Source organism: Squalius cephalus (assembly GCF_949319135.1).
Source record: "Squalius cephalus genome assembly, chromosome: 15".
Taxonomy (NCBI): Eukaryota; Metazoa; Chordata; class Actinopteri; order Cypriniformes; family Leuciscidae; genus Squalius; species Squalius cephalus.
In genome coordinates this window covers 29,809,791-29,833,245 of record NC_137136.1, presented here as the reverse complement: position 1 = coordinate 29,833,245, position 23,455 = coordinate 29,809,791, and the positions used below count along the sequence as shown (strand labels likewise).

General features: G+C 37.1%; 2 protein-coding genes across 6 annotated transcripts in view; one reads left to right on the top strand and one right to left on the bottom strand.

Moving 5' to 3' along the window:
- The window catches only part of LOC307172767 (uncharacterized protein), a 30,613-nt gene extending 29,344 nt beyond the window's left edge, over window positions 1–1,269 (top strand). For 2 of the 4 annotated variants that reach the window (XM_079895356.1, XM_079895355.1), the window contains one exon: window positions 653–1,269. In XM_079895356.1, the coding sequence (XP_079751482.1) occupies window positions 653–1,240 (588 nt within the window). In that variant the 3' untranslated portion in view covers window positions 1,241–1,269. Of the gene's footprint in view, window positions 1–649 lie in introns of all 4 variants that reach the window. The other 2 variants (XM_079895354.1, XM_079895353.1) reach the window with 1 other exon arrangement.
- A 7,446-nt stretch (window positions 1,270–8,715) lies between these two features.
- Window positions 8,716–19,040, bottom strand: nrsn1 (neurensin 1). 2 transcript variants are annotated; one of them, XM_079895055.1, is made up of 3 exons: window positions 18,913–19,040; window positions 15,136–15,342; window positions 8,716–10,821 (listed from the first exon to the last, which is right to left on the bottom strand). In XM_079895055.1, exons 2-3 carry the CDS (start codon window positions 15,331–15,333, stop codon window positions 10,423–10,425), a joined length of 597 nt encoding a protein of 198 aa, XP_079751181.1. In that variant the 5' UTR covers window positions 15,334–15,342; window positions 18,913–19,040; the 3' UTR covers window positions 8,716–10,422. The 2 variants fall into 2 exon arrangements, with proteins under 2 accessions (XP_079751181.1, XP_079751182.1); XM_079895056.1 differs by having other exon boundaries at window positions 8,731–10,821; window positions 18,923–18,981.
- Between the last annotated feature and the right edge of the window lie 4,415 nt (window positions 19,041–23,455).

Here is a 23,455-nt window from a genome sequence, read left to right as displayed (position 1 = left end):
TTTTCCCATAAGGTCAAAATGTACTTATATTACTATACTTGGGGGGACAAATACAAATACCCATACTGTAGCGAATACGAACACACACACACACACACACACACACACACACACACACACACACACACACACACACACACACACACACACACACACACACACACACACACACACACACACACACACACACACACATGTGCACACACACACACACACTCACACACACACACACACACACACACACACACACACACACACACACACACACACACACACACACCTCCAATGGTCTAAAACTCAAACTGGTCCTCACAAACATAGTTGTACAAGTATATATATACACACACACACACACACACACACACACGTTGTGTTTTCATATACTGTACAAACTGTATACTGTATTCTCTCCCCTTACACTAACCCAACCCCTAAACCTAGCCATCACACAAAACTTTCTATATTTTACATTTTCAAAAAACATCACTTAGTATGATTTATAAGCTGTTTTCCTCATAAGGACCAAAAAATGTCCCCACAAGGAAAAGGATTTTGGATATTGCCATTTTTGTGAGGACATTTTGTCCCCATAATGTAGAGGATTGCCAGGCCACACACACACACTCATTTACAATGTTGTTTAATTAAGGAGGCAGCAGAGGCCAGTCCAGAAATAGACGACTCATCCAAAACAGAGAGAGAACCAGCCCAAAACACAGAAGAATCACCATGTGATGGAGAAGAAGAGATGAAAGAAGAGGATGAACAAAAAGAAAAGGAAGAGGAAGAAGAGATGAAAGAATGGGATGAAAAAAAAGAAAAGAAAGAGGAAGAGGAAGAAGAGAAAGAAGAGGATGAAAAAAAAGAAAAGGAAGAGGAAGAAGAGATGAAAGAATGGGATGAAAAAAAAGAAAAGAAAGAGGAAGAGGAAGAAGAGAAAGAAGAGGATGAAAAAAAAGAAAAGGAAGAGGAAGAAGAGGATGAAAAAAAAGAAAATGAAGAGGATGAAGATGAAGAAGAGGATGGAGAGATAAAGGATAAGGGACTGACATCAGAACCAGAGGCAAATGAAACCAGTGAAGAGAAGGACGGAGAGGCTGATAGAGAGGATGAAGAAGAGAAACAAGTGGAAGGAGCAGAAGAGGAAAACCAGGAGAAAATAGAGAATGAAGGAGATCCAGAAGAAAAGACAGAAGAGAATCCAGATCCCAGTGAAGAAGGGTTGGCAAACACTGAATGAGAGGGCGAGGAAACTTAAAGTAGTATTTCACAGAGAAATGATCATTCTGTTATCATCTACTCACCCTCATGCCATTCCAAACCTGACTTTTATGCAGAATATAAAAGGAGATAATAATAATAATAATAATAATAATAATATTTATAATATTTATAATATATATATATATATATATATATAGAGAGAGAGAGAGAGAGAGAGAGAGAGAGAGAGAGAGAGAGAGAAATTAATTAATTATATAATGAGTAAGATTATCAAAATGAAGATAATCAGAGAATAATTGCTTAAATATCTCCTCATTCACATTGTTGGAAAAGTGACATCAACACATTCTTCAAAATATCTTCATTTTTGTGTTCTAAAAAAAACCAGAAAGTCATACAGGTTTGAATTGGCTCATAAGTAAATTATGACAGAATGATAATTGTGAACTATTCCTTTTCGTGTAATGATTAATGCTTTGATTACAACTAATTTATTAATATTATATTATTAATATTGTATTGAGATTACAATAATGTGAACTGATTTAATAACAGCTAACTTAAAAATATATATTCTCCATATAACATCATTCCTCTGCTAATACAGTTTCTGCTAAGATAGGTGTAATGTTTGCTAAATATATTTATTTTAGATATTTGTTTTGTAAAACAAAGCTAAATATATAGATTTATGTTTCATGCCTCATGTTTCAGCATCTCCTCCATTGTTTATGACATATGATGTCAAGTTATTTGTCGTCATTATGATTATTTTACTATCATTCTAACTGAGTTTAACTGAGTTGATTAACATCAGTCCTGAACAATAAGCTATATGCGTACTAAAATAAATAGTTGACTACTTTTACAAATCTGTCTGGATATCCCATTCACTCAGTGTGTCTTCTGTCCAGGGTTCGTACAGATTCTGTAAAATGAAATTCCAGGACTTTCAAGGACTTTTCAAGCACTACTTTTTGGGATTTCAAGGACTTCAATCAGCACTTATCAAACAATATCTTTATTATTAGTATTTTTATTTTTTTTACTCAAATTACATATATATGGTGGGATCTGATGTTTAATTTCATAGAGATCAATCCATTTACCAGCGCTCTGAGTGCTGTCAGGCATGGGAAATCCCCTTAACCATTGAAAGGATATTGAAATAGATATTTTTTTTTCATGAATATATGATTGACCTGAAGAATGAAAGTTGTATTATATACTTATCATATACTTAATATCATGCTCATAGCCATGCGAAATAGCTCTATATCTCAGACGGGCTGCAGTGTTAATTTTGCATGTATTTTTTCAACAAAAAAAAAAAAATTGAAATATTTTTAATTAGGGATGCACCGATACCACTTTTTGCAGAACGAGTCCGATACTTTCATTTTTGGTACTCGCCCATACCGATACTGTAATTTTCACAGCATTTGTAATTTGTAAATGTATTAGATAAACCAACGGAATATAAATCATATTAGTTGGCTTAATTTGTTCATCAAATATATATATTTCTTTCAGTTATTTTCATGCTTAATTAAGCCTGCTAAAATGCATTGCATGAGCTTATGTTACTGTCACTGTTCATTCCATGGCTCTATCATATTTTATCTTTCATTTAATAGCACAGCACATATTTAGAGCTGCTTCAGCAGGGCTCAGTGCTGAAGATTGCGTCAGCGGTTCAAATGTTTAGATACCAGTGAAATATCAATTCTTTATTCCAATTTTGATACTACAAAAACTACCAGCCTAATTAATGTAAATTTAAAACATTATTAAAGACAACTAAGCAGTCAGTAATCGAATTACAAATAGGACAAACAAATACAAAAGAACAAAGAAAGGCTACAAATGAAATAAACAGTGTTTTTAGAGTTTTTCAGGTAGATCTAACAGGTAGCCTACAGAAATTTGAATAAAGTAATCAAATGTGAAAAAAATTGTATATTCATTACTGTATAAATTATATATAGATGGATATTTTTGAAAAGTTGAAAAGGGTAGCCTATTTAGTCAAGAGCAGTGAGTAATTTGTTTGTCCTTTGTTTGATTAACATTCAAACACAGCAGCAGGAGTATTAGACTGCTGCCACTTTAAGACCGAACGCGTGGACCCCATTTGAACAAGGCTATGTTCACTTGAGATATAGGCCTAACCGACTTTGTTTACTAGGATACTCACGAAGACGGGCGTTTTTACATATTTTTGTGTGAATTCGTCCGTACAAGCGCAAGACGTGAAAGACAATTTAATTCAGAATTCGCGCGCTGAGACGCGCTGGTTTGCGGGGCGCGCGCTTTGGAACCAAACGTCCATTAATAATGTAGGGAACCACTTGTTATACATAAAGCAGGTAACAGTTAATGTATTACTTTGAACGATCAGCAATCAAGAGCATTCAACAGAAGTGCTCTCTCTCTCTCTCTCTCTCTCTCTCTCTCTCTCTCTCTCTCTCTCTCTCTCTCTCTCTCTCTCTCTCTCTCTCTCTCTCGTCAGTTAACGTTAATAATAAGCTACATGCCTCGTTTTATTTTCTTTGCCATTGACATCCGACTGAACTACAACGTTTCCACTGATGTCTGTTTAATGTGGTCGACCAGCTTGCGCGTCTGTGCCGGTGCGCGCTCAATCCACCGCGCGTTTTTCTCTTATCAGCTCGCGCACAACAGCTATGTGTTATACACACGCTGCCTGGAAGGCCTATCAGTTGTTGGTATCGGAGCATTTTTACGAGTACATGAGCTCAGTAACGGTGCATCCCCATTTTTAATAATTCAAGCACTTTTCAAGTACCTCTTCAAAAATATCCTGTTTTCCAGGACTTCAATTTCAAAAAGTCTAATTCAAGCACTTTAAGCACCTAGTACGAACCCTGTCTGTCATCAGAGAGTTTTTGTACTGTGTTGGTGTGTGGGTGTGTTTGTGTACGGTCAGTTTAATACACTGATGGTTAATGGCTGAAACAGGTTGATTTTGTCCATGGGGAATTGATTGGATGGTTGTGGTTTGCTATTGGTCGATCTCATGTGATTGACAGGTTGCTACGCCCTCACACCAGTAAACACATCATCAGAGAAGAGAAGAGATGTTGCTGCAAGAGGGAGGGGAAGTTTTTGAAGTATTTTGATTTAAAATTATGAGAAAAATTCCAAACCCACATTATTATTATTTTGGGGGTAATATCCAGGCTGCTATTTTACATACAAGAACGGAAAGTGAATATGTCTTGTACCATAAAAGTAGTTAATTCATCTTGCACATATTCCAAGTCTTCTGAACTGAAGTCAATTAATGGTTTATAATGAACTGACTGAAATTTATTTTAATTTGAGTCTGTTCCTCACACAAAGCCTCGTATGATTTCAGCAGTCATATCGACTAACAGCAAGAACAATCTCCAAAATTTGTTTCACAATAGAAAAAAAATCTTTTTTTTTTTTTTTACTTTTCCTCTAATTTGACCTAAATAGACCCCTTATGAATATTCAAATAGTTATATATGCTATGTATTTTTTTAATTTTTTTATTATTATTATTCTTGTTAATTGGGAATATAAACCAGAGTAATTAGAGAGGTTTCTGCAGTCTAAAAAAAAATGAATAACAGGTCACCCTATAATAGACATTTCCATCAGTGTTAAACTAATTGCTTTGGTGGATTATATTGACTTGTTTGTTGACCAAGGCTAAATCATAACAATCATCTCAACATATGCGATACCTTCCACAGACACACACATACAGCTGACAAGAATTCTTGTAGATGGTGCTGCATTTATGCTGCTTAGGTGAACAGTGTGAGTGAGTCATCTCTTCATCTGAGAGACAGCAGCAGGAGATCTTTAGCATGACTCACTGAAATTAACATCTATTTCTAGCCCACTGACTCACTCACACACTGGAACACACTGGAAAACAGCGAGACATCACTCACTATAACATATTTCATACTATGGAAGCTTGTTTCCACCACGTAATAAAAATATTAATAATAATTGTGACTTTTTATCTCACAATTGCAGAGTATAAACTCATAATTGTGACTTTATATCTCACAATCCATGACTTTGTTCCTCAGAATAGAGAATGTAAAGATATGTCATGCCACTTGCTGGGATAGTTGCGCCATATTGTGAGGATCACTCGCTGCTGATACTGAAATTGATACGATACCTGCTTATATTTTGTTTACTTAAATCGTTTAAAAGTGGTGCTCAAGCACCTGCCCTTTTGGCGTCTGAGTCTGATAAGTGCCCTTTTGCAATATTTTAGTTGTTTAAAATTGGCCCCTGGCATAATTTCTCATTTCTCAATCAATTCTCAGCGTGTGTCCGACAACTTGTTCATAATAATTCTGCGAGACAGCACCTTCAGCTCTTTGACTTCCCTTGTCACAGCCATCACAGCGCTCTGAAGAGCAGGCCAGCAGCATTCAAGCCTCCCGGAACTGCCTTCACTAACAGCCAACGATCGTGTTTGCCCTAAACTTCACCACTGTTTGCCACCGCTGTGAAATTAAACTGACAAACAAAAATAGTTTCAAATAAAGCAAAAAAAGTTGCATCTCTCAGCAGCACAAAGTGATGTTTCCTTATTCAATGACACCATTTTTGATTGAATAGGGTGAGTCAATGGCTGTGTCCGAAAACTTAGGCAGCTGACTTGTTGACTCGCTGCCCTATCAGGCCCCAGACAGCAACAACGTGTCGGTCCAGATCCGGCCCACATCTGGGCAGAGTGGAATCCACATGTACCAGATGTGGGCCGGATCTAGGCCGACACTATGTTGCTGTCTGGGGCAATGACTTTGCAGGCAGCGTTTGCGCGCTAAGGTACCTCATGAAACCGATTTCGGACAGACTTCTGAGGCAGTGTAACGGTTTAATGATCTACAGCAAAATAGAGCAAGCTTCGGTGAAAACTTAGTGAATATTAAAAGACTACAATAGTAATTTCTCGCTAGAAATTACATAAGTGGAAAACGTTTATCAAAAAAGTACATTTACACACAAACTGACCACCAGCCACAACTTTCAGATGCCATCTTTATTTTTCTAGCTCAACTTTCACAGAATGGTAAGCAGAGGATTGTGGGATTTCAAAGGCAGCGATGGATACATCTATGCTGCCTTAAAAAAACGATCAGATGAAGGTATTTCAGGAGACAGGAAGTGAAACTAACATTTCATTCTGAAAAAGGCTCCCTCCGCAGGCAGGATACAGAGGTAGGAAGGTAACAAGACAAGTCCGAATCCAATGATCATGCCACATCCTGTCCCCTGAGATACCTTCATCTGATTGATTTTTGAAGGCAGCATAGATGAGTCCTTTGCTGCCTTTGATATCCCACAATCTTGTGCTTTCCTTTCCCTGACTGTTGAGCTAAAAAAATAAAGATGGAGTCTGAAATTTGAAGTTTGTGGTCACTTTGTGTGTAAGATGTACACTTTTATAAACGTTTCCCACTTCTGATGACATTTCTAGTGAGAAGTTAGAATTGTAGTAATTAAATATTCAATTTGTTGTCACTAAAGCTCTCTCTGTTTTGTTATCGATCATATTGTTACACTGCCTCAGAAGTCTGTCTGAAATCAGTTTCGTGAGGTATCTTCATGCACAAATACTGCCTGCTAAGTCATTGCCTGACAGGGCAGCGAGGCAACAAGTCAGCTGCCTAGGTTTTCGGATGCAGCAGTTTTCTGACTTGCTCTATGTCATGCTGACATATATCAATAACTCCCGCCAGCGAAGCAGCCGTGTCGGATTGTGCAGTTGCTCTCCCTCGACTGAACTGATCAAAAGCACAACAGGAAACAAATTGCTGAGAACACAGTTTAAAGCCACATTATGTAAGATTTTGTTAAAATATCCAAAACCCAGTGTTATATAGTTTGTTGACTTGTGTACTTACATTATCCCAAATGTTTCTAACAATGTTTAAATCCAGGGAAATAAGCTATTTTAACCATTATAACGTCCCTCCTCATTGCGTCGCCTGTCAGTGCCATATCTTTCCCTCGATTTCTGGTTTTACTTTTGTAGAAACCATGAAAACACCACAGACACTTTAATATGTTGTTTTATTAGAAAGGTGAGCAACTGTTTGGATACCTCATCGACAGAAAAATAATCATTGTTATATTATATAGCTCAACACGGTTAGTCTTACTGTTTGAATCTCTCGTTTTCTTGATTTACTGCGAGTTACATTTTTGTACCATGTGGAGACAACACTATTCTGTCAAATGGCTAGCATAACCAGAAAGAGCTTTGTAGTTACAGTAATACAACATTTTCTCCATCATACAATATACTTTTAAAATTAATTGCATACAAAGTCATTTATTAAAGGGATAGTTCACCCAAAAATGAAGATTCTGTCATAGTTTACTCACCCTTAAGCTGTTCCAAACATGCATGAATTGATTTCTTCTGCTGAACACAAAATAATATACTTTGAACAATATGGGTAACCAAACAGTTGATGGACCCCATTGACTGTTTGGTTACCGACATTCTTCAAAATATCTTCTTTTGTGTTCAGCAGAAGAAATTCATGCAGTTTGGAACATCTTGAGGGTAAGTAAATGATGACAGGTTTTTCTCATAACCAATGAGATTTGTTTTCGTGTGTCAAGCAGGTTTGGTTGAGCTTCTGTTTATGTTCGCTGATCAATGTTCATATGTGGATAAAAGCCTAAATTTAATTTGACTGAATTTAACTGTTCATAAAGCAATCGAGTCTCTTCAGAAAATGTGGACTAAAAAGCTCAATTGATATTGATTAGTTTTACGATCTCTTTATGAACTTTTTGAAGCGTCAGGCTGGTAGTTGTAGCGAAGAGTACAGAACTGGCTCAGATTTTATTAAAAATATCCTCATTTGTGTTCTGAAGATGAACGGAAGTCTTACAGGTTTCAAACGACACGAGGGTGAGTAAATGATGACAGAATTTTAATATTTGGGTGAACTAACCCAAATATTGGTGTTGTTAACAAAGAAAAGGTATGCATTCCAGGGAGGGTAACCTCCCAGATTTCTACAGAATAAAAAAAAAGGAAGGGAAAATTTAAATAATGAAAGCAAAGCATTGTAAGGGGAAGATTGAGAGAGAGCTGGTGGAAAGCAATATATCATTTGGAAATGTATGGAAACTATTGCTGGCATAAAGAACGATAGGAACTCTAAGGTGAGACTTAAAGGTTATAGATGTGAACCAGCTTGCACACAAGTTTAATAAGTTGTATCTGAGGTTTAAAACCCACAATTTTAAACTAAATTGTTTCATACAGGAAAATATGTTAGAATCTAGTCATTAAAACATGGAAAACATGTAATCTGGAATTGATGGATCTTTTTGCCAGCAGAACTACGTTGAAACTTTTACCTAACATGACCACACTTTTTATACCATTATGGCAATAAGCGATAGTCTGTATTATGCAATTAATTAATTAATTACATGAATAATGGGAACTTTTTATATACTGTGATTTATTGTGATAAATCTCTTCAATGTGCAAATTCAGAGCAAACAAGAAAAACAGACATTGACGGTAACAAACAGTTATTTTTATTCTGTTTGCTGCAAAAGACATGTTCCAAGAGTAAGAACAGCTCCAATACCTTCTCCTTCCAAATAGAAGATGGCACAAACCAAACAATAAGCTTTGATAGTTTGAGATAATAACCAGCAATGTAATCTACACACCTCTGCAAAGTCACAATTTCACATACAGTGTAATTTTAAACAAGAAGTATCAATTCTTGAAGCAGCTTATATTATAAATGTTATATTTCAACTTGATTTAGGCCTGTCTGAGAGATTAGATTGTTAAATATCCTGTGATTAATGTGTTCATTAGCAAGCCTTGTCATTTCCAAATATCTGAATGCATATGCAGTATGCTCAACGATAGTTCATAATAATCAGTAAATAAAAGATTACACTCACAGAAGCGGCTACTGTTTTTCATTCTTCTCAACCTTCTTGAAAGTAGTTTACAATGTTTAATCAAAGTGAATATGACAATAATAAAAATAAATACCTGCACAAAGTAATCATGTTTTTAGGAATGAGTGTCACAAACAATTAAATGAAACTGTGCAACAGCAGTGACGCTACCAAGAATCCAAACAGAAACACACACACACACACACAAAAACAGACAGAAAGAAAAAGTGGCGTTTTCTCCAGAACATTAGCAGAAGCGCATGGAAAGTCCTAATGGGCTCCGCTCCAATGAGTGTAATTACCAACAGACAAAGACGGCGCTTAATGTCCTCTTGAGAAAACAGAGGCTGAAGCAAGAATGATGTGCTACACAATGAGAGGATATTACATAATCCCACAGGCGTATCTTGACGTTAATCTATTTTCGCCCCTTGATATCGCAAGCAATGATGTATTTGAGTAGAAGGGATGCGTGGTATTGAGATGCTGCCGCATGATGTGAAATTGTGGCTTCAGCTGTCTGGAACGCATTGTGTTCTGTCAACTAACTATTGATTGACTGTAGCAATAGAGCATGAAGCGTTCGCTTGGAGAGATTTGGAGAAAAATTGCACCTTAGGTGTTGGCAATGAACCAACGTGAAGGTTTTTGAATGAGCAATAACAAATCATTGTAGTTTCCGTTGACAGTGTTAGTAAGGCAGCGATGATAAATTAGCCAGTAACACGCACAGCCTTCTTTCTGCTTGTTTATGAGTGACTCTGACTAGCTCCATCTCATATATCACAATGGAAATTGTGATTAAAGCGAGAGGCTGTGAAGTAGCGAAAACTGCGAGGATCACTGCAAGATTTGAGTGTAATAGAGAAACCATTCTTACTTATTCAGTATTAATATGCACATGCTAAGACGCCTCTGAAGAATATGTTGCTCTTTGGAACAGCTGCCTAAAGGTGTTCTGATTCCTAGCCGTTCTTATCAGCATAGCACGCAAGTATATTTGTGCTGTTTGTCTATTCAGGAGCACCACGTTTGTGGCATGATGATTTACAGGGGTACGCTTACGTTAAACACCAAATACTCTCTGTACTCTTGGTCGATATAGACGAATGATTTGCGCCGGAGAAAGTGCAGTGTTATCTATCTCTACTGTTCCTGGAACTGTTGTTTTGAACGAAACCATTGTAATCTCGTTTTGCTGACGTTTAACTGTGGTGAGGGCTGAGGTCAGGTTTCTGCCCCGGGTTGGACGCTCTGAACCTTGGAGAGCGTCACGGGCACCTTGCCCTCCCCCGGGGTGGGTGCGCGGGTGACGGGCTGAACGGAGGCCTGGATCTCGGCAAGCCGCTCTTTGAAGCGCTGCTGCAGATGGAGCTCTTCCTTCGAACTGCCCTGAGAGCAGGCAGCCAGAAGTAGCCCCACCGCCATCCCGCTACCACCCACGCAGAACAGCACGGCTCCGGCCAGCTTACAGGCATCCAGTGCCCGGTTAAAGCGCACGGCGCGTCCGTCCACGAAGAGCAGCTCATCTTCTCCGAATGCCTCGAGTCGAGGTGGCGTGGCGTAGCCCACCAGCAGCACGGATAACCCCGCTACCAGAATCAGAGCTCCTAGCGCGAGACAGACCTGACAAAGTGTAAAAGAACAACCAAATTACTCTATTTAACAGCAGTGGCTTTAACAGGATGACAGTACTAGCATCTGCTGCATAAGTTAATTTATGAATCAATCTCAAACTGACCGTCTGATGACTGCACAGAACTAGCAGAAAACTGGGGTCACACTTCATATTAGGTGGCCTTAAAGGGAAAGTAAACCCAAAAAATGAAAATTAGCCCATGATTTAATCACCCTGAAGCCATCCTAGGTGTATATGACATTCTTCTTTCAGACGAATACAATCAGAGTTTTATTAAATAATGTCCTGGCTCTTCCAAGCTTTATAATGGGAGTCAATGGGTATATTTTTTGGGAAGTCCATCAAAGCGCATCCATCCATGATAAAAGTGCTTGAAACGGCTCTGACGGATTAATAAAGGTCTTCTGAAGTGAAGCGATTCGTTCGTGTAAGAAAAATATCCATAATAAAAACTTTATCGACTGAAATAACTAGCTTTCGGCAGACGGCCGTACGCAAGTCGATTAAAGAGTAACCCTTGAACTTGACTCACAACGTAATGACGAACGCGGTTGCCCAGCCCTGTTTCTTTGAACCACGAGAGGCGTCAAAGCTTACGCTACTCCTACATCCTACACATACATCGTCAAGTGACTTCCAAAAAAAATATACCCATTGACTCCCACTATAAAGCCTGGAAGAGCCAGGACATTTTTTAATATAACTCCGATTGAATTCGTCTGAAAGAAGAATGTCATATACACTTAAGATGGTTTCAACATGAGTAAATCGTGGGCTAATTTTCATTTTTGGGTGAACTATCCCTTTAACTACTATGCACTTAAAATTTGATACAATTTACTTTAAATGTAATTACAAATGCACCAGTGGCAGCTTGCCTATATAGGGCAAAATTATTTGTATTATTATAAATTATTTAAATTGATATTTATATGATGTGATATGGTAGAAAATCATCTAATCATCAAAATATATACTTTCTCCATATGTCCCGTCTGCACATCTCAATTGCAGCTGTGGGTCGAGCCCCCAGGAGGTGGGACTTTGTAGAAGTTTAGCCAATTGCTGATTCAAGATATAAACGTATTCAAGATATGACATAAAATTTTGCCAATCAGCGTCCTCTAATCTAATCCGACAAGGGCACTTATTCAATCGCCCATAACTGCTAAAATCAGGACTGATCTGTTGGCGCAATTTTAACTACATGACAAAGGCGGACACAGTCATCAAACCTAACTCTGTAAAATCTATAATCCAATGTCCGTTTGAGAAGAGAACTTTGGCAGAAAAACTAAAGGTAAAAGAGCTGGGCCCAGACCAACATGCAGGTTTTTTCACCACATTGATTTTTTTGGTAACACTTTATAGAATAAGGCCTCATTTGTTAACATTTGATAATGTATTAACTAACATGAACTAACAATGAACTATTAGTTAATACAAATGCAGTTGTTCATTGTTTGTTCATGTTACTTCATAGTGCATTAATGTTGAAATTAACATTAACTTACATTAATACATGCTGTAGGACTATTGTTCATTCTTAGTTCATGTTAACTAAAGTAGTTTACTAATGTTAACTAATGAAACATTGTAAAGTGTTACTGATTTTTCTTGTACATAGTTGTATCCTTGTAGAGGTATCCAAAATGTAATTGAAACTGGTAAATTAACTCATCATAGCTGATTTTATGAATAACCAGGTGTCAAGGTCAAGGAGATGTTCTTGAACTTTGCCTGTTTTGCAATAAATCATACTGCAACCTGCAACGCTTGCTGAAACTGTTTGATATGCCACAGCCCCACCTAGAAAATTATTCACCAGCCACCACTGCAATGCACCAACATTTACGTAAAAAGTAATTGCATTTAATTAACATTTGTAGTAACACTGTTAACTTTACCCCTAACAATGACCCAACCATTACCTCAAAACCTAACTCTAACCCCATTAATCCTAACCAAAACCCATTTACTCCTAAACTAAACCATAACTCAAACTCATTAGCAATAAATAATGTAATTGTAGTTTCACAGTAAATACATATTATTGTCGGTATTTAATGTTAGTACATAGTTAAGACCACCTAATATAAAGTGTGACCAATAAATGCAGTTCTAATCTGATCATGAGGCTGCTTTGGACCGGCTGAAAAGGTGATGGAGGGGATTTGTTTTCTAAAAAAAAAATCTTGGGTTTCACTTTATTTTAAAGGTCCCTTTAACACATTCTGTTGACTATAAGTAGTGTTGCACCTACATGTCTAATAACTCTCATTAGAGTGTTAGTAGAGTATTAGTAGACTGGTAGGGTTAGGGTTAGAATAAGTTGACGTACTTTCAAAGTTACTTATTGTCTGTAGTAGGGGTGTTGAAATTAATTGTTTCTACGAAGCATCGCGATGCGTACGTGGACGATTTTGCATCGATGCAGTAATAGACCATAGTCGATAATAGTCTACAGACATTTCTCTGACGTCATTCGTCACATACGCACTTCTTGCGCTACTAGCGTAAAATGGCAGAGGGAGGCAAAACACAAATGCAAGCAATAAAAAATGCACCCACTATTTTATCATTTACAGCATGAGCGTGTATAAGCGTAACTGTAACTTAAGTACACTACTGGACAGTTTAAAGCGCTTTTAGTATTTACTAGTGTTTATTAGTTCTAAATGCTCCTGTTGTCTGCTATGTTCAGACTTAAGTTTTGTTTGATGATTGCTACTTTCAAGTAGTGTATTTTCTTAGAGCAGATCAAATAAAAAGGGAGTTCATATATCTGACTGCTTGTATTCATTGACGTAAATGTAGCCACGTGCAGTAAAATTGAGGATGCAACATTATCGCGATATCGAATCAAATCGAATCGCCGACGTGATATTCGTAATAATCTAATTGAATCGTGAGACTAGTCTGTAGAATGTCTGTTGGGGGAGCATCACAATAAAGAGTTAGCAGATATTAAGCAGACAGTCTACTGTACGAATACTCTAATGAGAGTTAGTAGACATGTAGTTGCAAAGTTACTTATAGTCAACAGAATGTTCAAAAGGGACCATCAAATTAAAGTGTTACCAAATCTAGTAATCAGCAGTTGAAATTGTTTCTGGAAATTCTTATATTAGAATAGAACTAAATGTACAGTAGTTTGTGGTAACATGACATCCTTAACTGCAAAATGACTGTTTTAACAACAGTTCAAATTAATTTAAACAACTTTACAAAAATTATAATCCTCACATTTTAGCCTAATAAATTAACATGTTATAAGTATGTTATATATAATTGGTTTGAATACAAACAGCAGATTTGCAAATTCACTGAAATTCAGCAGCTACCCTGGTTACCCCAGTACACAAAGCAGTGCTGTGCTTACAAGCACTACTTTATTAGTCATCATATGAAGAAAAGAAAAAGCCATCTTAACATTTCTAAATAAAGTCTAAATAAACATTAATGTTCCCCCCAAATAAAAGCTCAGATTTGCACAAATCATGTGAATGGCCCATTTTAATGTAAGAAAGGTAAATTTCGCCAAAAGGCAACGCGTTTGCAGGTATGATAATCATGATTATTTTGGTCAATATTGAGATCGCCATTATTAAACACAACTACTCACTGACACTGAAAACATCATCATGGATTCATTAAACTTGAATAATATAAAAATAAATAAAAGTAAATAATCTTGGTTTGAGCTAAACTGAACATGCCACAGCTTGGCAGAGAGTGTGTTTAGGCTTTTATTAAGGGGTGAAAGCGCATTGCTGTAAAGGAAGTGGGTGTGCTCACTGCTCACTGTGCTGGATTTAGAACACAACACAAAATGAGAGCATCATTGCAAAACTTAATGCGGCACAATAATCGTTTAATCTCAATGATCTTGTTTTTATAAATGTTGAAAGCTAAAACTGATTTCACCCAGCCTTATCTGATCGCCTGTCTTCACATGACATCTGTCTGTCGGGGTGGACTGGGTTGATACAGCGAGAGCTTTGGAGGAAGAAGCAGGTTTGTGATTGGCAACACATTCTGCTAATGTCTTCTGTGTTTCATTAACTGAAATTTCTGTCTAAATGTTTGAATGTTTTTTTTTTCCTGCAACAAACTGTTTGGTTGCTTTACATTTCAGTCAGATAGACTCGAAGTGTCAGGTCAGAATAAGTTGCAAAGTAAACCATATTTTATACTGACAGTCAGAAGTCTGGCTACATTCCTGCAAACATAAAAATGGGCTTACAGCTGCAACTTTTTTGCATAGAAATAGCACATGGCCAGCCTTCACAAAAGCTCACCTTCCAGAGCACAGAGCTCCAGCGATTAGGCGATCTCTGTGTCTGAAAATCTTCATCGCGCTCCCAGATGGAAGCGGTGCACTCCTCGTAAAACTGGTGCAAGTAGGAACGCACCCCGTAACCCTGGTGACCGCTGCTGAGTGCACCGTGGCTCTGCTCAGCGTAATCCGACCCACAGATCTCTGAGCAAGAAGTCATCCTTCACATCTGCACACACACACACACACACACACACACAAACGAAACACAGTCATTTAGTTATGCAACATGGACATTTATAAAATGCATTTTGTGCTCAAATTAACAGTCAGCAAATAACCAATCTCAACAAACAGCGTTCAAATTACAAGTACAGATGCGCCGATTGCAATTTTCTTGGCCGATTCCGATTTGTGTGACCTACAGTACCAATACCAATTTTTGCCGATTCCGATTTTCTTTCAAAGAACTATAATTGACAGCATATACAAACATCTACTTTTCTTCATGCTAAATGTTATTTTCATTTAAAAAAGACAGTACTAATTAACAAAAAAACTAATCGAACAACAGCATAAATAAATGCAATAAAAAAGAGATATGAAATAAACCCGGCTTTAAGTTTTTCAGCTGGGTATACAGTACATTCAGGTAAGAAATACTACAGAATTTAAAGTAATCAAATGTAAAATAATACTGGATAGTCTTCATTGTAAAATTAAATACAGAGTAATGCTTACAATTAGTTACAAAAGTTCAAGAGCAGAGAGTGATTTTCTTGGACAGTTTTGTCAATTTTCTTTTGTTCTTTTATTAACATGACAGACATCAGCAGGGATATTAGACTGCTGTCACTTTAAAGGGATAGTTCACCCAAAAATAATTTTATGATTTATTCCCCCTAAAGCCATCCTAGGTGTATATGACTTTCTTCTTTCAGACACACAATCGGAGTTATATTAAAAATATTATATAAAAATATTAAATAATATATATTATTAGCTCTTCCAAGCTTTATAATGGTAGTGAATGGCGCTCCTGCTTTTGAAGTCCAAAAACGTGCCGTGCATCCATCCATCATAAAATATATCCATTGGCTGGCCTTCTGAAGCGCAGCGATGGGTTTTTGTAATAAAAAAATTCAGTATTTAAAACTTTAAAAACTAAATAACTAGCTTCCGGTAGACGCAAGTCGACCTGACCCAAAAGAGTAACCCCTGACGCGATGTATGACGTAGGATGTAGTAGCGTAAGCCTACAAGAACATCTTAGATGCATCTAGTGGGTCAAACAAATAGGGCTGGGCAACAAACTCAAGCTCCTCTTCTCTTATAACGAAATCCTCCAATAATTTTCTTTAAAAAATTCTTGTTTTAGACTTCGAATTCGTGACCGGGGTTTGTTTTGCTCTTTTCTCTACACTTCCTCTACATTCCTCAACACTACACTTCATGTTCAGAAGTTCCTCTTTTGCCATGAGTGGATTTGCGTAGGCCGTCTGCCGGAGACTAGTCATTTTGTTTTAGTTTATAAAGATTTAAATATGGATATTTTTCTATCCATAAAGAACGCGCAGCTGGCGTTATTGCCTGTGCCGCTGGCAACAAAACGGACCAGCTCGGAATCAGAAAGATGTGAGACTGACTGGCCAGTTACCGGTCCGGGCCGATCATGCGGAAAATCGTCCAATTCCGGACCCTGTCCAGTAGATTGGTCCATCTCTAATTACAAGACCATGTAGTTTAAGTAAATTAATGAATACACAAATAACTGACAAATAAGGGGCGGGGCAACCTGTCACTCACATGAGATCGACCAATAGCAAACCACAAACATCCAATCAGTTCCTCATGGACAAAATCAAGCCCTGTCCTACTTTTTGTTGTTGTTGTTGTTGTTCCAGTAGCTGTTTCACTTGGATATATGTTACAGTAGGGAAGAAAAGACTATCACAACTTCTGTTTCATGCCGACAGTCACACTGGTGGTGTGCAGAAAAACAGTTCTGATCTTCTGTCATATGCTAGATGTGTTCAAACAAACACCATATGGTTTTCAGTGTGAGTTATTTCTGTTGAGGTTCAGATATTAGCATTTTTAAAGGATGGTTTGCGTGATGGGAGCACAAGGGTAAATAAGGCTGTTAGCTTCCAGGAGAGCGCTGTAATTAAATCACGACTCAGTGTGTACCTGCTGAAACCCATGAGGAAATGACTCAGCTGCCCTTCAGCATAGCTCTTTTTTGACAATATCAGTTGTTTCATTTGAATATTTAAGCCCATTTTGTAATTAAAGTCATGTCATGCAAAGATACAGAAAATGAAGCCAAATTTACCCATTGTCAGTAAAATTTCAATACCATTACTTTATAACAACATAAGCTAAAACGTTTGGTTATAGAGGGCATCAGTGCCTGTCCACTTTTTTCAGTGGTGTTGGTTCTGATTTTTTTTTATATAAATTTTTGTTCCAAAGGGATAAAAAAAAAAGAAAAAAAAAAGAGATATTGGTTTAAACATTATAATCCATGAACCAAACCAACTAGCTACGAGATAAATCACAACATTACAAACTTTGACTTGTAGCAAAGACAAAAACATTTGAAAATCAGACAAAAAGACAAATACAAGAAAGACCTACAATCCCATGAAGCATTGTGAACGACAATTGAGGTTAAAACGATGAAGAAATATAGAACTATTGATTTAAAGATGTTGATTATGTATATAGAAACAATATATTTGACATTTACTGTAAAAATTCATACAAATATTTAAGAACTTTGAGAGCGTAGGGAGACCAACTCAATTACGTCATTCGCAGGGCTTCAATTGAAGTCAGGGAAGTGAAGTGTTATTTTGATTTCCTTGTCCTGATTATCTGATTGGTGGAGATTTATTTGCAGAATCATGAGTAATGTAGTTTCTAACAAGGAATTCTGCTGTTGAGCAGAAATATATATATATATATATATATATATATATATATATATAACAAAAAGGAAATAATGTGGGCGGATGCCTTCAACAAAAGCAAATACCACTGAACAACCTCGTAGCTCACAGTAGTTCTGCCTTTGACAGATTATAATATTGTTTTTAAAAAATCTATTCCCCTATGAAGAAAATAAATGGTATATGTTTTTCAAGAAACAGACATTTGCTATCTATTTGGGCTCCATAAATGTCATGATAAAGTCTTCTTGATACAACAACTGTAACCACCGTCTCTGGATGATAGCCAAATGAATATGCAAACATTCTGGATTATTTCTAAATATCATACATCTGATTCATTATAAATTATATTATTATCAGTAACAAATATTAATTGACCCTAATTTGTCAATGTCTTTGAATTTGGTTTGAGAGCATCTGTGTCAAGCAAGCTGTAGGTTTTCCTGTGATGAAAGAGCAGTAAAACGTCAAAGACGACGTCATCCCAAGCTCTTCATGTCATCTGATGTTCCTGAACAACTGAGACACTCTGTACCCGACAGGCGACAATCCCCTCATTAGAAATCTGAAAATATATGAATAGCTGCTGGCATGTCCGATGCACCAACAAATGTTTTTAAAAACGTGTCGTTCTTATCCAACAATACAGCACAAAACAGCATTTTACACATTTGATGATCACTATATTAGTAGATTCATCCAGCAGTCACAGTCTTACCCATCAAATGTGTCCTTCGTGACAGACATAACAACGATGATATCTGCTATAAGAGCTGTATAAGTGACCTCGAGAGGCTTTGATAGATCAGTGTTTTCCGCATAAAATATAAAAGTAAATATACCTGTCATTACCGGGCTGGAGCGCGATCGCTGCTCTTCACTCTTCACAGCCGACGACTCAGTGACGCAATGCGCATGCGTTAAATCCACAGCGGTGGGAGTCTATTCTGATCAGATGCTTCTCTGAGTCACCTGAAAAAGTATGTGATGCATTTTTAATGAGGTTTAAATCCCTTATCAAGTGAAAGAATCTGCTCTGTCCTTACTCATATGTTACTCCTCGGAATACTAAATCATATAATCACTATTTAATACTAAAGGGGAGGTGATTCCCTTCAATCCTAAATATCCAGAAGAACTAGGTTGGCTATTTTTTGTAATTGCACCATAATTGCATAATAAATATCAGATTTTGTTCATGTGTAGGCCTATATCAAAAGGTAGCCTATAGTAGGCTAGGTAGGCTAGAAAAATGCCACATTTTATTTTTTTTCATGCAATCAAAAATTAAATAGTTTAATAAAACATTTGTATGTTATGCTTTTATTTTCCAGCATTATATTTAAAAAGTTCTACCTATTATGAATAATGAGATAATACATTTACTATATTAGCAAAGTCACAAATCATAAAACTGCATTTTCTTGGTTGCTGAAATATTGCAGAAAGTCAAAATTTTTCAAAATGTCTAATGTTCCTTCTCTTAATCAGTGTATAGTGTACATTTTAGTTTATCATCCAACAAAACCATGTAATAGTACATGCTTGCAATATCTCACACATAACTAATAATATTAATAAATCATAGAACAGAATGCGAATTCGCAGAATGCGAAGACGAAGATAAGTATAACCCAGTGAGGGTTATTAGTAAGCACATTAAAGGCAGGGTCGGCAGTTTTTTTTTTCTAAAAAAAAAAACATTTCAATTTTTTTTAAAACTTTATTTATATACAAATACATAATTAAAATGTAAGTACTCTGAAAAAGAGAGTATAAAAATCGAGTGTCTGTAGTCCTCGCAGGACTGCAATAAACACAGCTACTTATTCCATTCACTCCCACCCCCTCCCTTCTGGGCTCCTTCCAAAGCCACGCCCCTAAAACGCATGAACGCGCGATGCCGACCGCTCAGCCTAGCTTCGAGATGGTCCTCACTGCAGTAGGTTCACTACCTAAACCTACCAATCTCCACCCCCTGATCCCTAAACCCACCCCTAAACCTACCAATCTCCACCCCTTATATAAGATCCGACTCCTCCCCTCGGATCTTGTGTACTGCATTGAGGTGCTACTGCTAGCTTCAGCTGGAGGACGCCTTTTACCAGCACCAAGCGGAGAGGAGCGCAGTGCATGTAGTGACATCATGTCAGAATCACATGTAATAAAATACCTAACTTTATCATTATGAATATAAACAACTAACATGGCTGTTAGTACTCACTATCAAGCTAGCATATCAATACTGGTAAAGTTTTTAAATATATTTGAGTTTGATTCGGTAACGAGCTAGTAACATAAAGCAAAGCTACAAACAGGTTGCATTATAGGCCTACACGTTTTCCCATTACCATCATTACACTGTGCTGAAGGTGAATTTCGTGTAAGATTCATAACATATACAGTGTTTTGCATGTAAGAGCTTCCACGATGAAAGGACTGTTGGCTCTGATGAGGACTAACATTACACTCCGGAGACAAGTAGCCCACCTTTCTACCTTACTAGTTCCTTTTTTTGCCTTGTTTGCCTTCGCTGACTGTATATGCAGGTACTGGGAATTTTGACTGCTCTTTCTCTGCCATAATTGTGATTCTTCCTAGCTTCCATGCCTCTCTCCGTGCCTCTTCCTGTCCTCCAGTCAAACAGGTGCGCGCACATGTAGTCAGCTCCTGTAGCAGCAGGGGTGGTAGCCATGGTAGCGAAGGAGAGTGACAGTCGCCCAGCCAATCATTTCATTCGTTCCGAATGGAAATAAGTAGCTGCGTTTATTGCGCCCTGAGAGGACTACAGTCTACAGACACTCGATTTTTATACTCTCTTTTTCAGAGTACTTACATTTTAATTATGTATTGGTATATAAAGAAAGTTTAAACAAATTTGAAAAAAAAAAAAAAAAATAGAAAAAAACTGCCGACCCTGCCTTTAACAGCTATTTACTGATTAAATATGTATCTGTAAGGTTTTATGATTCAGATAGTATCATAACAGTGACTGTGTGTTCATTTGATATGTACTGCCCCTTTAAGAGTTACGTTAAACTATAAAGTTTGTTTGGGATGTACTGGCAAAAACTAAGGTGAGTTCCATTCGACAGGGTCCCTACGCAGTGTTCACTGCTACTCCCTGAACACGGTACATCAGTTGAAGTGGACTTCGCTGACAATAATCTCTCATTTGGAATGCCCTGCAACGTCATCAAAGAAAGGCAACAACGGGGTCGCGCAGATTATGATATAACTTAAATAAATATTCTAATTTACTTTACTTTCAAATTTAAAATCATATAATAGGCCTATACATACGAAACACGTAGCCTATCTAATAAATTAAAATCAAAACATTGTATTTATTAGACTACTTTATGACTAAACACAAGTAGCCTACTGTAACGGTCATTTAATATGAAAATAATTTTTGATTTGGTTATCTATATATAAATGTGCTCTTAATAATATTGAGGAGAGGCTCTTCCACTATAGGTAACACTTATTTCAGTAGTTTAGTTGGTATGGGATCTAATAAACATGTTGTTGTTTTAGAGGAAGTGATAAGTTTATTTAACTCTTTTTGTTCTATAGTTGTAAAGCACTGTAATTGTTCTTGCGGGGTGATAATCGAGGCTGAGTTATAAGGCGCGATTGAGGATTGAACGTTTACAATTGTGGTTCTGATGTTTTCTATTTTCTCAGTGAAAAAATTCATGAAATCATTACTACTAAACTGTAACAGAATATTTTGTTCAGGTGACGCTTGTTTATTTGTTAGTCTAGCCACGGTGTTAAATAAAAACCTAGGATTGTTTTGGTTATTTTCTATTAGTTTGCGGAGGTGCTCAGCCCTGGCTACTTTTAGGGCCTTTTTATAACGTGACGTACTGTCTTTCCAAGCGATTCTAAAAACCTCTAAATTAGTTTGTTTCCATTTACGCTCTAAATTACGGGTTTTTCTCTTTAGAACACACGTAGTATTGTTGTACCATGGTGCTTTAATTTTCTCTCTGACCTTTTTTAGTCTAATAGGTGCAACAATATCCAATTTTCCAGAGAGAATGGTGCTCATAGTGCTAGTTAATTCCTCTAGTTCATCTGTTTGTTTGGGTTTACTGAGCAGCTGAGACAGATCCGATAAGCAATTTGAAAAATTATCTATGGTGGATGGAAGGATTGTTCTGCCTAATCGATAACGCGGCGCAGCATGACATATTACAGGGGTACGTAATATGCAAGTTACCATGTAATGGTCAGTTACATCATCACTTTGTGGAATGATATCTATATCGGTTGGATCGGTTCCATGTGATATAATTAAATCAAGTGTATGATTTTGATTATCATTTTGATTATCTACGTGTATGTTAAAATCTCCAACAATTAATGCTTTATCGACATTGACCAATAGGTCTGAGAGAAAATCTGCAAATTCTTTTAGGAAATCCGCGTAAGGCCCTGGCGGTCTATATACGGTAGCTAAGGCTAAAGATAATAGGGATGTTTTTCTAGCATCTAAGAGCGTAACATTTAGTACAAGTACTTCAAATGAAATAAACTTATAACCCGTTTTCTGAGTAACACTAAGAAAATCTCTATAGATTGTTGCAATACCGCCGCCACGACCAATCAGACGGGGCTCATGCTTATAGGAGTATCCAGATGGAGTAGACTCATTTAGACCGAAATAATCATTTGGTTTAAGCCAGGTTTCAGTAAGGCAAAGTACATCGATGCTATTATCTGTGACTATTTCATTTACAATAACTGCCTTAGGTGTGAGTGATCTAATGTTTAAAAGACCAAGCTTTAAAAAAATTTTTTGTTTACTAATAGCAACATTTTCTGTTTTAATAACAATTAGATTTTTCCTAGATCCTGCAGTAGATTTATTATTTGATCGCACTAAACGAGGAATAGACACAATTTCTATGCAATGTTCTACACTAGTATTTATATCAGTTAATTTGGTGCAGCAGAGACTATGATTTGGACTTTTGGTTACTAGTCAAAAGGTATTTAACATTTTGGAGATGTTATCCGACAGAAGATCCGCTCCGAATCTGCTTGGGTGTAAGCCATCAGCACGGAAAAGCCTAGGACGCTCCCAAAACAGATTCCAATTATTTACAAAGAGCAGTTTCTGCTCATTGCACCATGACGTTAACCATTCATTTAGCGCGAATAATCTACTAAACTTGTCATGTCCTAGACGGTACATGGGAAGCGGTCCTGACACAATGATCGTTATATCAGGCGATGTGCTGCGTACCGTATCGATCAGATTCCTGAAGTCTTTCTTCAGAACTTCCGTCTGGCGCAGCCTGATGTCGTTCACTCCCGCGTGCAAGACCACAGTTCCGACGCGCACGTCACCGTTCAGAATTTCGGGTACGT

Bases quoted from the DNA above. Each gene is read 5' to 3' on its own strand.
- nrsn1 (XM_079895055.1), bottom strand. From the start codon at position 15,333: ATGACTTCTTGCTCAGAGATCTGTGGGTCGGATTACGCTGAGCAGAGC. The intron at 10,822-15,135 runs GTGAGCTTTTGT...ACACTTTGTCAG, and splicing joins GGAGCTCTGTGCTCTGGAAG to GTCTGTCTCGCGCTAGGAGC.